At 29.3% G+C, this 18,366-nt stretch overlaps 1 protein-coding gene across 1 annotated transcript; it reads left to right on the top strand.

The window, feature by feature from the left end:
- The first annotated feature begins 12,493 nt into the window (after positions 1 to 12,493).
- Positions 12,494 to 15,846, top strand: LOC144558288 (pirin-like protein). The gene is made up of 6 exons (XM_078307099.1): positions 12,494 to 12,797; positions 12,883 to 12,932; positions 13,040 to 13,078; positions 13,177 to 13,205; positions 13,602 to 13,768; positions 15,175 to 15,846. Exons 1-6 carry the CDS (start codon positions 12,697 to 12,699, stop codon positions 15,668 to 15,670), a joined length of 882 nt encoding a protein of 293 aa, XP_078163225.1. The 5' UTR covers positions 12,494 to 12,696; the 3' UTR covers positions 15,671 to 15,846.
- Positions 15,847 to 18,366: the final 2,520 nt, after the last annotated feature.

The raw sequence follows: 18,366 nt of genomic DNA, 5'->3' as shown, positions 1-18,366 counted from the left end.
AAGGGCGTGTTCGGCAGACGGACGGACGGGAATAGGAATAGGAATGAAATTGTAAAATTTTTGAACTAAATTTTACTGTTCACGTGGGAAAAAAAAATTCAGTCTGAGTGAATTTTTTTTTCCCACATGAACAGTAAAATCCGAACACGCCCTAAATGTCATAGTTTTAATTTATTCTACATTCTGATAATATCTAGTTATCTACTATCTAATTTCTCTAATGTTTTTTTTTAGAACCTCATACGGAGAATTTTTTTTCTTAGAAATTAATAAAAAAGGAGAGAGAGAAACAAAAAGAGTATATTAAGATTTTAATTGATAGAAAGATTGGTAGGAATTCTACCGATCTTAAAAATAAAAAAAAGTTTAGAATGGTATGAAATTCACCGATCTTAACTCAGATTAGAAAAAAAAAAATTTGATCGGTACTATTCAAATTGATTTAAGCAATATAAATATTTTAATCAAATTATATATTATAATAATATAAATCATGATTTGATTCAAATTAAAAATTGCTTCAAAGTTTTGATCTGTAATTTCCTTACTGATATAAACTTCAAATTTTTTCGGTTCTGCATTTTTGGCTAGTGTTGCCATGAAAAAACTGAAATGAAAATTAGAAATGAGTTAGGATCGGTATATTTTATACCGTTCTAAACTTTTTGATTTTTAAAATTGGCTGAATTCCTACCAATCTTTCTACTAATCAAAATTATAATATACTCTTTCTATTTCTCTCTCTACCTTTTTATTAATTTCTACGGAAAAAAAAATTCCCCTCATACGTCTTGTGAGATTTGAATCCGTTTTCTATGGTGAAATGACAATGGCGAGCGATTGGTTAGTCATGTATTGTAAATGTCATAATCTGACTATAATAAATCAGATTGACGATTTAAACAAAATTCAACTTAATTATCTGATCCATTTACATTCTTAAGAAGAAGATATCCAATTGCCCATTTTGACACCGATTAAATGGTAAAAAACAATTAACATTTGCTTAATTAGCTTTTGTTTTGTCATTTTATTTGGATAGAACACTGCAACCAAAATCAGCTTATAACGATTTTTATATTAAAGAATTTGAGTTTAAAATAATGGACATTGCTGCTATGCGGATAGAGTTCATATTAATCAATTGTACAATTTAATTCCGATAAAAACTGATTGAAGTAAATTTTATTTGATTTTCAAAAATAAAACTGAACCAACTAAATTTAACTTATAAACCGAATAACAACCATATCAAAATAATGAAAATAAATTTCAGCTTGTTCGGTTAAATTGAAATAAGATATTAATCATAAAAAAAAAATAGAAGCTCAATCTTTGTCCAAGTATCATGGACTCAAAACAATGTAATTATTTATTATTTTCACTTCTTATATTTCACAGCCAGTCTAAAGCCTTTTTCTTTTCTTTACCTAATGCTCAAACCTGTTTTATTTCATCTTTGCCTATTCAGCGATTTCTTTAAAAGACTGAAATTCAGTCGGTTCAGTTCAACCGGTTTAAAAAAAATTCTAAACTGGACCAAACATAATAAACCAAACTAAATAAGAAATGAACCGAACAAATTGATTTAAACCGAAAAACTAAACTGTTTAATTTAAACTTTCTCGTTTCGTTTTAAAACTAATTAAACTGAATCCAATGAACACTCCTAGATCGAAGCTCCACGACCCTCGACCGCGTGTTGGTCAAGCCGACGAAGGACCTACGGGCTACGGATATAGTGATGGCCGAAAGATAATTATGGATAATTGGGTATCAATCTATGTTGTAGAAAACGTCCGTTTAGACTGATTAATCGGCCAATTAGTCGTTGGCGGTGACCAAACCATCATAATTTTTTTCCGACTAATCAGATAATTATTTCTGAATATGATCAATTATTTTTAATTATTTCTGATTATTTCCTATTAATCATTTGACATTACTTTGTCCGTCCGACCAACGCATACCGTTATTATTTTTTTTTTTTTGAGGGATCAATTACCTCATTTATACAGTGGTGTGTGGCAGAATGAAAGGGCCCAAAACTATAGCGGCTATTTTAAAGATGCGTAATGGGTGTTGAACTTCTCTTTTTCAGCCTACTTGCAAAGTTACATGGCCTACAAAGAGATTTAGGGGGCCTGAATTGACAGATAAAAAAAAAAAAAAATTATGATCGGGCTTATAATTTTGTTTCGGATTTATACACAAATTCAACGCGTTACATACTACCATATATTATTTTCAGGTATAAATTTCAATTTATACAAAATTCAGAAATTATTTATAATTTATATTTAACTGGGTTCAAGTATCTCATGTCTTTCAATATGCTCTATTCGCATCTCACAAGTTATTTTTTATCTTTGTTTTTAAAATTCAAACGGTCGATTTGAACTTCTCATTTTGATTTTCATATTAAAATGTGCTTGGAGACCAATTAATATATTTTTGGATATTTTTAGTACCTTTTTAAATAAGTACAAAATCACTGATTTTGAATGGTTGGTCAAAATCTTCTAACAAGCAGTGATTTGTCATTTGTGTACCCATCTAAAAAAATAGTAATTTTTTTTTAAAATATAAAATTTGATCTCCAAATACATTTTCACACGGAGATTATATTGAGAAATTTAGATTTGAAAATAAAAATAAGAATATTATGCTCCAATATAACATGAAAGACACTGACAATTGAACCCTACTTATTTAACTTACTCTTAAATTTGTATGGAAATTACATGTATCCTGTCAAGACTGATGGGCGAATCTAGAGCTAAACTATTCTGACGAAGAAATGATTCGACATTGATTATATGAGATATTTCTTTAGAGTTAGGTTAGTATAACATTGACTTCAAATGGTGACATCGGTATCATTTTAATCTATATAACATTAACTCTAAAATTTATAAAATTGACTTCAAATGGTGAATTCAAACCGTTCAAACCGATCTACTTCATTAGTTGTGCATTTACATATTTGTTTTATTTTCAGAAAAAACAATTGAAAGAAGTTGAAAAAGTATCCGGAAAGGACTTGGATAAAATCATAAAATTATGTTCCAAACAGTTGTAACTTATTCATCTAATTTATCTAGGGAATATCTCGAACTCTAGATTGACTAAGACTAATTGTACTATGGAAAAACGACAAAGCGTGTATACAGAGCCTTCATGTAGCAACCTTAAATAAATTCCAATCAAACAGGATGACAATCAAACATAGCTCATTAGCTCGTCATGTATATTAGAAAGACGTTGACGTGGCAAATCTCCTTCCTGTATATATATATATATATATATATATATAGCCTGAAGTCACTAATGCGTCAATGTTGCGCATACAACCCTCGACGAATTTTCAGCGTGAAAATATAGTGTTTGAAAAAAACGGCCGGGGTCATGTGTAAATATTGCTTAATTGGCGAATGTTAATTAAATCTTAGGATAAAATTACCATTTACCATACCTTTTGAATAATTGTACGCATAGTAATATTTCCATATACGTGGTAGTGACATCAACATGACATTTTTGTTACTAGCATTATTTCCATTCATTATTGTTTCTCAATTAGATGGGTTCACTTCCAACACCTACAAAAAAAATCAATAAATTATTGAATTGATTATTGAATAATGAGAGCCAATTTTTAAGATTTTATGAAAAGAATGTAACATATTCTTCTTTTTACGGGTAAAATTTATCCAAAGAGTTTTGGAGAAAGTCTGAATCTAAAATTTGTACGGAGGTTTAGATTAATAGAATCATAGGAATGTCCAGATTTAATGAGTTTTAAATATATTTGTACAAATTTTAAAATAGATCAGACGGTTGAAATCCGATTTTGAATAAAATTTAATTTGTCCAACTCTTTAGACAAAATTCCAAAACTATAGGTGCATGCATGAGATCAATACACACTTAGCAGACACATGCATGTACCTTGACATTTTGTTTGCCCATATTTATATATAGAAGTTATCTGTAAGATATATAAAGGATGATATTGTTTTAAAGTGCATGTACCTTGACATTTTGTTTGCCCATATTTATATATAGAAGTTATCTGTAAGATATATAAAGGATGATATTGTTTTAAAGAGAGAACACTGCTTTATAATGACTTATGTTGACAATTTTAGCTATACAGGCATCTGTAAATCAATTCAAATAAGATTGAAAATTGAAAGAATAAATTTATAGATATATTGTGATACATATAAATAAAGTATCAATCAAAACTCATGCAATTTAAGTATCATTTGATGATTCATGAAGAGCCATTAATTTCAAATAGTAAAAAGTTTCAAATTACTTGAAGACCAGCAAAAAATGAATCAAATATATATCATATCTGAGGAGAGCTCCAATATTTCATATTTTTCATACCTCGTCATGCCTCATATTTAATATCTTTGTTTTCAAAGTTCAAATCGTTGATCCGAGCCGCTCAACATAATATTTATACTAAAATATGTATGGAGATAAAATTTTATATTTTTTGAATTTTTTTTACTATTTTTTAAGATAAATACAAAATTACTGTTTTTGGACCATTCAAAGAACAGTGATTTTCTACCCATCTTAAAAAATAGTAATTTTTTTTCAAAAATTAAAAAATTTCATCTCTAATCATATTTTAGTATGGATATCACGTTGAATTGTCCGGATCAACAATTTAGACTTTGAAAATGAATATATAAAATATGAGGTATGATGATGTATGAAAGGCACGAGGCATAGAAACCCTCCTCTATCATATTTATTATGTCAATAATTAAATTTAAATAAACAATTTTCAATTAATCCCTCTTATTATATAAAAGGGGAGGAACAATGCTGTGTGAATAGAAAAATGCGTTGTGTTAATACCGGTATATATAAATGGAAGATCTGTACTAAAATTCCAATTAAGCAATTTGATTTGTTAATTGATAGTTAAGTACACGACTTTGCATGTGTGACATTATAAGAATCAAAGGAGCGGTCAACGGTTATGGATCAAATCAAGATTCAAGACTGACGAAGGCGTGGCAACATCCGAAGATAAAAGGAGTTGGAATTTGGAAATGAGCAGGAAATATCAATATAAAAAAAGTCTAAATTCTAAACAAAGAAAGGAATCGCCTGATTCGCCACCTGACGGTACATTCACATCATCCCTACGTCACTAATCATAGAGAGAATTCTACCTACGCTCACTTTTATTCTAAAGATTAAGATGAGTTAGTTAAATATCATCACCAGCCTTTTAGAGGTTTCTAAATCGAGGTTGGCTAAACTATAAATCAATGATTGATACATAGCACTTTATCATAAGTAATTTTTTTGTGATTTTCGAAGTTTAAACAGTTGATATAAAGTGTTCAATGTGTTTTATGTATTAAAGTGTGTTTGAAAATCAAATTTTGAAACTTTTTATATTATTTTTGAATTTTTTTAAATCACCATTTTCAATTTTTTTTTGCTATTTTTTATCATATTAAAACAATGATTTAAAAAAGAATAAAAAAAATAGTAAATTTTTCCATAAAATGTAAAATTAGGTCTCCAAACTTCAGATTGACTATTTAAGTTTTAAAATCGCAAAGATTCACTTCATATAACCAAGTGCTCTATGCCAATGCTGGTATATTAACCAATCTCCTCTAAATCATATCTATCATAGTGACTAAAACACTATATTTTTAATCTTCGTAATACTGATTCGAACCGCTGAAATTTTGCTGGAAACTAAAATTTACATTTTAAAAATTCTTTTAAATGCATAGGGAGAAAATTTATTGATCTAAAAAAAGTTCTGGATCATATGTTAGTTATGATTTTCTCCATATTTTTAAGAACAAATGTAAAAAAATAATAATTATGTCCACCGTAGTTGGCCAAGAGAATGTCCTCCGTGTGAATGGTTGCAGATTCAAAATTCAATAATTTTGATCCTTCAATATAAAATACAAAAATAATTATAAAATTTGATTTCTAATAAAATTTTAATACGTAAAATACATTTAGCGGTACTAATCGGTTGTGCAAATTTCTGCCCAGGGGCGGATCTACTGTAGCTTGGGGGGGGCAGCCGCTCCCCCTGGATTTTGAGTTTTAGTGGTGATCTATGAAGGATGTGTGTTTTGAAAGTCATTTTTCCTCTTTCTCCTTGGTCGAAAATAGAAATGCCTCTCCTTGGCCGAAACTTGTGGGGATTGCTCCTAGGTCGAAATTCTCTCATCTCTTCTTGCTAGGTGGTTGGATCTAAGCTTTGAACTTCACATCCATCTATCTAAGAGGTGTGTTAGTTCGTTGTTTAGGTTCAAGGTGAATCAAGAGGTGCTTCCAAGAAGAACAAGAGATCTAGAAGGGAAACTGGCTTCTCTCCATCAAGAAGTTTGAAAATCTCTTTAGGTAAAAGATCTCTATCCTCTCTAGCAATAAATTAGATGAGATATATTTATTCTATTTAGTGCACATTAGGTGTTTGATGAAACTATTAAGAAGTTTCTTATTTGCTATTGTCATATAAATAACGTCATTTGTGCATTGAGCCAAGTGGTGATAGAATTTTTTTTTAATTCTCACCACATAGGCATGCACATGAAATTCCAACAATCTATTGGTACCGATCGACTTTGCCCCTCCCTGGAAATTTTTTTGCCCCACTCTGGATGTTTGATTTGTAATTTGAGTTAAATTTAGTGTCAAAATCAAAATAAATTTCTTGAATTATGATTGATAATATTAATTATAAGTTATAGGATCATAAATTATAAGTCAGGGTATTGGAAAATATAAATTAAAACATTGTTTTTTTTATCGAGTACCCAATTAGTTAATGAGTTTAAATCCGATAAACTATTTAAACCCGATTTGATATTTTTTTGCCCCCCTGACGAAAATTCTGAGTCCGCCCCTGTTTGTGCTCTTCAACTTTAGCGCAAAACATCAATACTTTTTATTCCGTACAATAGCATAAAACAATTTAGATAAAAATATGTTATAATCTAGACTCCGTAGACTTAGAGCCGTTCTCCCTTCTTACAAATTGTTTTTAAGACAATTACCCCTGGCTGCTTAATCGAACCATATATAGTAACGCTGTTACGATTTATCCATGATTTCGAATGAAAAAAAGAAAAAGAAATATACCTGATTATGGGTGTTCATTGGTTATAATTTGGTTTTGAAAATAGAACTGAATCAAACCGATTTAGCATTGCAACCGATCTGAACCGAACCAAAGTTTTATTTCGGGTTGTTCGGTACAAACTAAAATATATTAATTTTTTATTTAAAGCAATTGATTTACAATAAACCGAAGTATATTAAGAAATAAACAGGGATATTAAGAAATAAATCAAAGTATTTAAAGGAATTGATGAAGACATAAACTAGGGTATTAAGAAATAAACCGGGATAGTCTGGACTAAATTCATAATATATAGAAGTTCGGTCGGTTCAATTATTTCGATTTTGAAAATTTTCAAATCGAATCGAACCGAACCGAAGTTATAATTCGGTTTTAAAAAACAATCCAAACCAAACCATTAAACCAAAAAAATCGAACCATTTGATCCAAATTAATTCGGTTCTGTTCAAAATCGACTAAGCCGGACCAAATGAACATCCCTATACTTGATTCACTTATTTCAACTTTTGTTCAACCAAATAAATTTGGTGAAATCAACCAAAGAAAATTTGGTGAAGGCTTTTTGCTTATCCAAATATATACCACTAGAATACCAATTTGAGTGTGGCATTAGATTTCCTAATAATTTTCTCATTGTAGCATTTTTTTAAGATGGAGACAATCTTGAAATTTTTTTTTTAAGATGGAGACAATCTTGAAAAGTTTAAATTTAATACCCACACATAATCTATCTTATTCAAATATCAACGTTTGTAAAAATTGAAGGAATTTGATATAAGTTTATCATACATCAACTTATTTGAAAATTTAACTGTTTGAAATTAAAGATCTAGCTTAGTGCAGCACGAAACAATATTTCGATTGTTAAGCTATCTATATGTTTGAGCAAAGTTTGGGTGTGATGTGCTCATCATCAAGAGGGTTTGGTGAGCACAACTCCAAAACTATATCGAATCGATTTTAAACGCCGAATTCAAATTGTTAAAATCCATGTACTCCATGAGTGATGCATGTACATGCAAAATTTTGAAAGTTTCGGTTTATTTGCTACAAGGTCAAGCAGTCAAAGAAATAATAAAAATTGAATATATAAAACAACTTATAAATTAACACAATCATTTTATTCTTTATAAAAAAAAATCTTAAATTTAAAAGGAGTTTTAATAAAAAAAAATCTATGAGTTTTTGAAATATAGAAGGAAAAAGTACATAATATTTTTTTTTTGAGATATATATGAAATTCTCCCTATGGTTACATTAATAGTTAAATATCATGTGACAGAAAGGAGGGGAATTATTTCTTAAAACCATAAATTTTTTTTTTTACTTAACTAATATGATTAGTTGGTTTTTTTTACAAAAATCATAAATACCGATTAGCTTATTTAATTGGTAAGTTCCAATTTCATTTTTTATGCATTATGTGAAAAAATTGTGGTATGGAAGTGTACCAAATAGGTTTTTGGGTATTCCTTTTTATATATCAAATATGCTATTCGATACTCATAACTTTTGTGAAAAAATTAAGCTATTATATTGGTTCAGTAAATTTTATTTATTTTTTATTATGTAAAATTTACTTCTTTTTTATTGTTGGTGGCAAAATACCACCAACAGATATATTTTTATATTTTGCCGCCAGCAGATATATTTTTACGTTTTGTTATGTTTATTAATAAAAATTCAGAAAAGGGACCGCGGTAGGATTTAAAGTCACATCGAAAAGGCTGGATTTCTTCTGTGGCATAACATTAGGCCACGGTACCACTCAATGTGGAATTCATATCCTCTGCATTAACTCAAATTTTGAGTTAAGATGTGGACCGTCCGATTGAGATTTGTACTAATATTAAAGGCCCCGTGCGTTATAGGCTTGGGCCGGATTGGCTCAAATTCTGATTGTACGATTCATAAATTAACTCAAATAGTACGTTAATGCAGAGGATGTGTGTCCCTCAATGTGTGGGTTATGAGCAATAACCAATCATCTCATACCATTAATCACGAGATCAGATACGTAGCATTTTACCACTTGATTAATGTGTGTTCGTTCTTTAAATGGGATTGTTGCATAACCTCATGTTTGGTTGTGGCCTAAAGCTAAGGAGGCCTAAATTGGTTGAGGTCTAAAATTAAATCATAGCTTAAACTAGAGTTTGGCTAGTATAACATTAGTCTCATTTCAACCTATATAACACCAACTCTAAAACCTATCAAATCGACTTGAAATGATGAATCCAAACCGTTCAAACCGATCTACTTCATTAGTTGTGCGTTTACATGCAAAATTTATAACTTTTCGAATTTATTTAGTACTAAGTCAAGCGGTCAAATGTGTGAGTTTTTAAGTTAATTTTAATACATTAATTTTTCAATATTTTTACCGCTTGATTTGATACTAAAATAACTTGAAAATATAAAAAAATTGTATGTAAACGCATCACTCATAATGTAAATCGGTTTGAACGGTTTGGATTAGTCGTTCGAAGTCGATTTGATAGGTTTTAGAGTTAGTGTTATATATGTTGAAATGACACTAATGTTATATTAGCCAAACTCCTTAAACTATTCCTTGTTTGGTTAGAGTTGGTGGAGGACTAAAGTTTTGAAAGACTAAATTGGTTAATTATTTATAATAAGATACTAATTGTATAATATTAATATATTAATAATAACTGTAATATATATTATATATTATTATAAAATTTATTTAATATATTAATAATATAAAAGATTAATTATATATTAATAATAAATTACTAATTATATAATTATAAATTAATAATAATTATTAATAGAAAGATAATAATTATATAATCTTATTAAAATAATTATTTAATATATTAAAATATATATATTAATAATAATTATTAATAATAAGATACTAATTATATAATATTAGTATATCAATAACAACTATAATATATTATAATATTATTATAATAATGATTTACTATATTAACAATATTAATTATTAATTATTAATTATATAATTATAAAATAATAATAATTATTAATAATAAGATACTAATTATATAATATTAATATATTAATAACAACTATAATATACTGTAATATTATTATAATAATAATTTAATATATTAACAATATAACATATTAATTATATAATTACATATTAATAATAATTATGAATAAGAAAATATTAATTATATAATATTAATATATTATAATATTATTATAATAATTATTTAATATATTAACAATATAGGATATTAATTATATAATTATATATTAATAATAAGATACTAATTATATAATATTAATATATTAATAATAACTATAAAATATTATAATATTATTAAAATAATTATTTAATATATTAACAATATAGCATATTAATTATATAGTTATATATCATTAATAAGATACTAATTACACAATATTAATATATTAATAATAACTATAATATATTACAATATTATATAATAATTATTTAATATATTAACAATATAACATAACAATTATATAATTATTTATTAATAATAATTATTAATAAAAGGATATTAATTATATAATATTATTATAATAATTATTTAATATATTAATAATATAAGATATTAATTATATAATTATATACTAATAATAATTATTAATAATAATATACTAATTATATACAAATAAAATATTATTATAATCATTCAAGTTAGGCCACGAGGTGGAATAAAAATTAAACCACCATGTGATGTGGTTTAATTTAGGTCGGCCTAAAGATTGACTTATACCATCTTAGTCCGGCTCAATTAAGGCATGTTTGGTGGAATAACGAGACTTAAACTCCTTATTCCACCCTTTAGGTCACAACCAAACATGGTGTAAATGAGTTAATTAGAACATTAAATGTATGATTAAAAATATATTCTGTCTTTTTTATTATGTTGATTAAAAAATTAAAAAGACGACCTTTCTAACGCGTCGTAACAAGTGTTCTATTTTGTTCTTGGAGTTGAAAGTTGTGTAGGATGCATTTTATTATAGAATTTTAACAAATTCCTAGAACTTTAAACACCTTGCTTGAATTTTTTTATTCTTTTCTCACTGGTTCAACAAATTCAAGCTGAAATATGGCGTTGTGTGGCTTTTCTTAACCGACCAGATTTTTCAGCTATGAAGATCAAATATGAATGTGATCAATCATAGGAAATTTACATGAATAAGAGTCAATTTTACACTATATTTTACTCTAAAGTCTAAATTATACAAATATAAAATATAGATAAATATAAAAAGTTTGAAAAAAAAAAAGAATTAATTGACCCCACTCCGCCTCTAAGACAAAATGGGGGACTTTAATCTGCGCCGCAGAGAAACAAAGCAATGATTTGAATATCTGATAGCTCGGGGTTAAATAGGTTCTTAAAGTTGAGTTGTATTGTTTAGATCTAAGCTTGCGTAACCATTAGATAAGCATGACAACAACTCTTTTTGGAGGGTATTAAGCACCAATTCGACTAAACTTGGGGCTCCATGAGTTGTACTCCCTGGAGCCTTTGACCTAAAATCAAATTCCTTCCTAAACTAGATGGTTTTGTTAGGGAGCTCCAACTTAGTATCCATGAGAACAACTACATATCAACATGCCTGGTAAACTAATCAATGATCAGATCCGTCAATTCTCATAATAAACTGGATGAACTTTTATTTAGCTAAGTTGAAATAATTAAAATTCTACTGAGATTAGAAAAAAAAAACTCAAGTGATTTATTATTCATAACAAATAACCAAGTAATTTAGAATTGGTGTTTTAAATCTGTAAATTACTGTAAATTTTAACATTCTTAAATAATTTTACTTCAAAACAACATTCCTGAATAACTTATTCTTGTAGATTATATTTCAACTTGCTTGTGAGGCTTACATGGCTTACATATCTCTAGACAAAAAACCATCTTAACCATTTATATCTCAATACACTATGCTTTATTATGTCCTTGTTTAGATAACTTTGTTACACTTCTTTGTTTAAGATGATTGCATACAAGCATACGAAATAACAACTATTACATAGATAGCATGCTCAATCTCACTTAACTGAAACATTTTTAAAATTTGAGTATGACACGCCTATGTACAAATGAATAAACATGCATGCATATTGAACAACCATCATTTGATATAATGATTAATGGTACATTTTTCATGTAGAAGGTTACAAGTTCAAAATTCAGAAGAATAATTCTGTATGGATTTTATTTATTTCTCAAAAAAAAAAAAACAGCATAGCACGGTTAGAACATACCCTCAGGGACAAGTTGGAAAAGGATAGCATTTCATTTTTTGGAGACAGAACAAACAGAACACATCTCTCCCCTCCCATCCCCTTATAAAGTCTCCCTGTAAACCATGAAAAATTTAATTTCTATTCTCAAGTACCATCACAAAAGGGACTCTGAAACATCTCTATTTCTTCTATTCAGATCATATACCCGTACTTAAAACCGCTTTCTTTATTTATACATACAATTGATCCCACCAATCCTCTTGTTCCCCAACGACCTGGTATTCAGTTGAAAAGAAGAAGAAAAATCATGAATTGCGAGTTAGAAAAACCACGCCATGTCGTAAGAAAATTTCATTCAAGGCCGCAGCATGAAGGTGTCGGTGCCGTTGTCAGAAGGAGCATTGGGAGGTAATTCAAAAATCACTTTGATTTGTGTCAACGCTGAAGTATATAATGTTCTTTATATCCTAAGAACATGTCGCTTTTAATGCAGGTTTGAGTTGAGATACTTTGATCCTTTCTTAGTTTTGGATGAATTCTCTGGTAAGTTTGGTTCAATCTCTCTTTCAAATTTTGAAATTGCCTCTTACAGCGATGAGATTATTATGTTCTGATATTGTTCTATGGATTCTTCTATAATTTCTTTGCAGTTGCTGCTCCAGCTGGATTTCCTGACCATCCACACAGAGGTAACTTGGATTCCATAAGAAGCAAAGTTAATGCCTTTTAATATTCTCTCTCCGATTGTCGTTACAATTATTAATAATTTTATTTTTTTCAAATGCAGGATTTGAGACTGTGACTTACATGCTAGAGGTACCATTTCTACCTTACATGCTCGCTCTCTCTAACTATTTCAACGAGAGGAATATTCAACCTAACCATACTCATATTTTGCCATGTCAAATTTGCTAAAAAACAAAGTGGGATCCCAACCATTCACACAAGAGTACAAGACTTATTAATCTTTGTTAGGTCATCAAAAGTGGAGCCCACAAATAATGGGCTCCAACATTGCTGTAAACCCATCAAACAAGATTGCATGATTTTTTCATCTTTCATGTGTTTTGCCTGTGTTTGGTACTCAAAAGACCCCTTTTTTTTATTGCTTTTTACTTATTTAAATGGATAAATTCAGTTAAATTAAAGAACATATGCTTAGTAATTATGCAAAAAAACCATAATGACCCAATTTACATGACTTTTAATTAGGGGGCAGTAATGCATGAAGATTTTCAAGGGCACAAGGGTCTGATAAAAGCAGGAGATCTACAGTGGATGACAGCAGGCCGTGGGATTGTGCACTCAGAAATGCCAGCTGATCAAGGGGTCTCTAAAGGGTTGCAGCTCTGGGTCAATCTCTCCTCCAAAAATAAAATGTAGGCACCAAACTCATTTTTCATTAAATAAACCATATCTTTATTTAATTAGAGGTGACAACTTCTAAATACCTGTGTGTCATTTTCTGATGACACACACATGGCCAATCGAATTGTCCATTTCCTCTGATAATTAATAATTTTAAAATCGGAGCATGATCCTTATGCCTTACTTAAGAAAAATAATTTTAAATTAGGAATTATCTTGAAAATGTCCATTGTATTTGTCCACCGTTCAGCCTGGCACCGATTTTGCAGAATTTTAAAACAATTTTGAGGATTTCATGGTCACCGAATTTGAATTTGCCACACAAAAGTATTTTTTTGAAATAGATCAATAAGATTTTAATTTCAATATGCAGTAATTTTTTTTTACCTAAACTCTACTTTTATGTACCGGATAGTGTGAACTGTGAACTATGGTATAAAAATTGCAAGGTGTGTGTCAGAAAGACACCTCTACTGTCCCAGCCTGTACCATGAATTTTTAGCATAGTAAATTATTAAATAAAAATCCCGGCTTCAATGCACAGAAGTGCCCATTTATTTTATTATTTATTATCTCATTTCTAAAGCAATATATACTTTATAAGAATTTAAGAATTTCTTGTTGTTTATTGGAAAAAAAAAATACTAACTCAAGAAACAACAAAGTTAAATAGTAAAAATACCACAGGAAGGGAAAGAAAACGACAGCATAAATATCTAACAAAACTGAAGTCCATCATAGTTTAAGTTAATTCCAGCTTAAGTTGCAATTATCTACGGAACCACATATCTTTTTCCCAAGTAAGAAAGTTGCCCTTGATCTTATCCTTTGGGAAACTTGCACTTGCTCTATTTATGTTAACTTTGAAAAGGACTAATACCCGATACTAAAAAATGGCTTCTGTTGATCATAGGTGGAAGCCGTACAGCCTCTCTAGCTAGTTTGTAGTGTTTATAATTTTTTTTTATATGCATAAAATTTAGTATGTACTCACACTCACGCACTCACGGTGTAGTAATATTCGGTCTATTCAGTCGAATATTCATATTCAGTTGCAATTCAAATATAAAATCTATATTCGGTACGAATATGCAGTTTAGAGCATATTAATAGTGATAAAAAATACCGGTTTAGAGTATATTAAAAGTGGTTTATACCACATATTACTAGTTTATAGTATATTATCAGTTTAGATTATATTAACAATGGTAAAAATGTCTGTTTAGAGTATATTAACAGTGGTATATACTACATATTACCGTATACTTGTTTTTATATATATATAAATTCTCATTTAAAATCCGCATATGCGGTCACATACCGCATATGCGGTATGCTGTGATTTTTCACATACCACATATAAACTGAATATTAAAACACTGACTCACCAAAGATAAAATCGTTTTATGTTCTTCAGGATTGAACCAAAATACCAAGAAATACAAAGCAAAGACATTGCTAGCACATCGAAGAACGGCGTAACCGTTCGTGTAATAGCCGGGGAGTCGATGGGCATCCAATCACCGGTTTACACTTGTACCCCTACAATGTACTTAGATTTCACCTTGAAACCCTCCAGTCATCTCCAGCAGCCGATCCCTTCTAGCTGGAATGCTTTTGTGTACATCTTAGAAGGAGAGGGCATTTTTGGGCTTGAAAAATCAGGCCCAGTTGGAGCCCATCATGTATTGTTACTAGGTCAAGGGGACGGGCTTGAAGTGGTGAACAGGTCCAGTAAAATGCTTAGGTTTGTGCTAATTGGAGGTGAACCGTTGGGTGAACCGGTGGCTCAGCTGGGGCCGTTCGTTATGAATACAGATGAGGAGATCGATCAGACGGTCGATGATTTTCAGTATTTTGTTAATGGTTTCGAGAAGGCCCGACATTGGAGATCTGAAGCTATGTTAGATTAGACACTTGATAAAAGTGTCATAGATTTTTAAATACTGTTTTTTTTTTCATATGTATTCTTTTCTTTTTCCTTTTCAAAGGTAGAAGGTTCATATGTATGTATCCTTTTCTTTTTCCTTTTCAAAGGTAGGAGATTAGGAAGTCAAGTATTTTTTATTGAATTATTATTTTACCGAAATTTTTATTAATACCCAAAAATATTATAAAATTACACAATCTACCCACGTTTTCGTGGAATTTTGAAATCTGCCCCTTTCGGTGACTAAATAACCGAACAAAGCCTCTCTTTCCGGTTATTTAGTCACCGGACCTAAAATATTGGTCCAGTGACTAAATAACGGGAAAGAGAGGTTTTGTCCAGTTATTTAGTCACCGGATCCATATTTTGAATATTAAATTCCCTCTAGTTTCTCAAAATCAGAAAATCAGAAAAGTTTATGAAATTTGTATTTTAAGGGCCTGTTCGGCCGACAAATGGGAATGGGCGCGGGCACGGGATTTGAACTGAAAAACACTGTTCCCGTGGGAAAAAAAAAATTCAGTTGAACTGAATTTTTTTTTTCCCACGTGAATAGTGAATCGGCCGAACAGGCCCTAAGTGTTGTACTCTCAAAATACAAATCCCATAAACTTTGTTTTTGCCTGGAGCTCCTCTAAATTTTGTTGCATATTAATTTTTTTTTTGTGAGAAAAAAAAGCCAACGATTTTTTTTTTAATTTAAGATCTGTATAATATGACTTGTATAGATCTTTACTTGTTTTCATTAGTTGATTTTTTTTTAAAACTTGACAATGACTGTCGTTAATTATTTCTTCATTATTAAAAATTGATTCTCAATTTAGTTGTTGTATTTATCTTTATTCGCCCAATAATTTTCAATTTGTGAGTCTTTTCAGTATTTTCAACTCGTTATTTATAAAAGCTTGTTCTTTCTGTACGTCTCTTGATTGGGCTTGTATTCAAGCTTGAATATGTATTTTTTGTTAGTACGCAGACAATACAACGGTTAGCTTTTATGTATTTGGAAAGACGATCAATAGTTATTTGAAACGAGGTCTTTGATCAGTAGATAATTATATTTTAAAGCCTGTGGACTACTTGTACCAGTTGTTACCATATGTAATCCGTATCCTCTCAGATATCGAACTGAGTACAATGTGCGTTGGCGAACTCTCAGCCGAGCGATTGGAATTTGGTGTCTATTTAGATATAAAGGTTCGTTTTGAGATTTGTGCCAAATTAAAACTGACGACTCAGATCTCATTCTATTCAGTCTGGGATCTGAATTCTACCATCTGAGTATGTGAACTAGTATAGTATTGTGAGAAATCAGAAAACTCAGTGTAATTTAATTTGTGATTTTGTAAGAGTATATATTTAAAATAACTTATAAGAACTATTTAACCATTTACATTATTTGCTTCACTATTATTTGTCCAATACAAAACATTTTTAAGATGAGAATAATGATGTTTTAATTTTTGTTTGTTTCTGTAAGAGAGGCACGCACAAATCATGAATAGAGATGAGAAGCAACAATTGATTTGATTATTAGCGTTCTTATATATTTAATTGTAACTTTAAAAGCTTCTAAACTCAGAATCTGATTTTTTTTTTCTTTTCTTTTAGTTTTAATTTTGACAGTGAAGATTGGAAACTAATATGACCATTTTCTTTCAATAATGAATTGGATTTTTTTAAATAGAGTACGTATCTATGAATCTGTTATAATTTATGTATTTAATAATATTTTACTAGGAGCAGATATTATGCATCCGTATATTTTCGCTTTATAAAATGGGTACATTTGGATTATTAATAAAATAATGTTAGAATATCGTTATTTATGTTATTGTGTTAAAATTGGGCTAGAAGAATATTAATTTTATACTATCAAATAGTGTTAGAAAGAACGAACAAACTAATGAGAAAGAATACTAACCTTATGCTATTTCACCGAAAGGCCAAGTTAGCTGAATAGTGCTAATCTACCTTTGATTGTGCATGTAAATTATACTATAACATAATAGTGATTTTATTCCAAGAATATGACCATACTTGACGATATCATGCAACAATTTCAATTGAATGCGCACAAAATATCTACACTTGCGATAAGTATCAAACTAATGTTCTATTGAATATCGACACCTGGTAGTGAAAATTGATGTTCTATTGAAGAAGCAACAAATTTATGATATCGAATTGTGAATATTTCCAAATCTAACACAAATGATGTAGTCTACACTACACTGTAGTGTAGATTATAACGTTTCAACTATTATTTCTCATGGGTTGAATATCGACACCTGGTAATGATTAGTGAGCAGGAATTTAAATGAATGTATTGTCTTTGGTTGAATTTTTGTTGATTTTTAGTTGTTTATTTATTTTTTTTTTTTTCAGTATTCACTGGTAAGGTGTAGGTGCGTTCAGTTTTGTATGATGAACTATGTAAGTGCTGTTTGTGCTTTCCGTTAAATGCAACACCACCTGATAGCTTCTGTCATGGTATTTCAAAAAAAAAAAAAACTATTATTTCTCTAAAAAAACATCATAGACTAACAACATATCTCATCATGTTTTAGTTCTCTCGAGTTTGTTTGATATTTATATGTATTTTATGGATTGGTTAACTTTAACTAGTAAAGTATAAGTTTGATCAAATAGTGAGGCTATGATAATATGCATATTTAT

This window comes from Carex rostrata, chromosome 8, assembly GCF_964058835.1.
Source record: "Carex rostrata chromosome 8, lpCarRost1.2, whole genome shotgun sequence".
NCBI classification, from domain to species: Eukaryota; Viridiplantae; Streptophyta; class Magnoliopsida; order Poales; family Cyperaceae; genus Carex; species Carex rostrata.
The sequence above is the reverse complement of the archived record's forward strand: the minus strand, read 5'-3'. Positions and strand labels throughout refer to the sequence as shown.

Excerpts from the sequence above, each read along its gene's own strand:
- LOC144558288 (XM_078307099.1), top strand. The coding sequence starts at position 12,697 with ATGAATTGCGAGTTAGAAAAACCACGCCATGTCGTAAGAAAATTTCAT. Across the intron at positions 12,933-13,039 it reads AGTTTTGGATGAATTCTCTG|TTGCTGCTCCAGCTGGATTT; the intron begins GTAAGTTTGGTT and ends ATTTCTTTGCAG. Across the intron at positions 13,769-15,174 it reads CTCTCCTCCAAAAATAAAAT|GATTGAACCAAAATACCAAG; the intron begins GTAGGCACCAAA and ends TATGTTCTTCAG.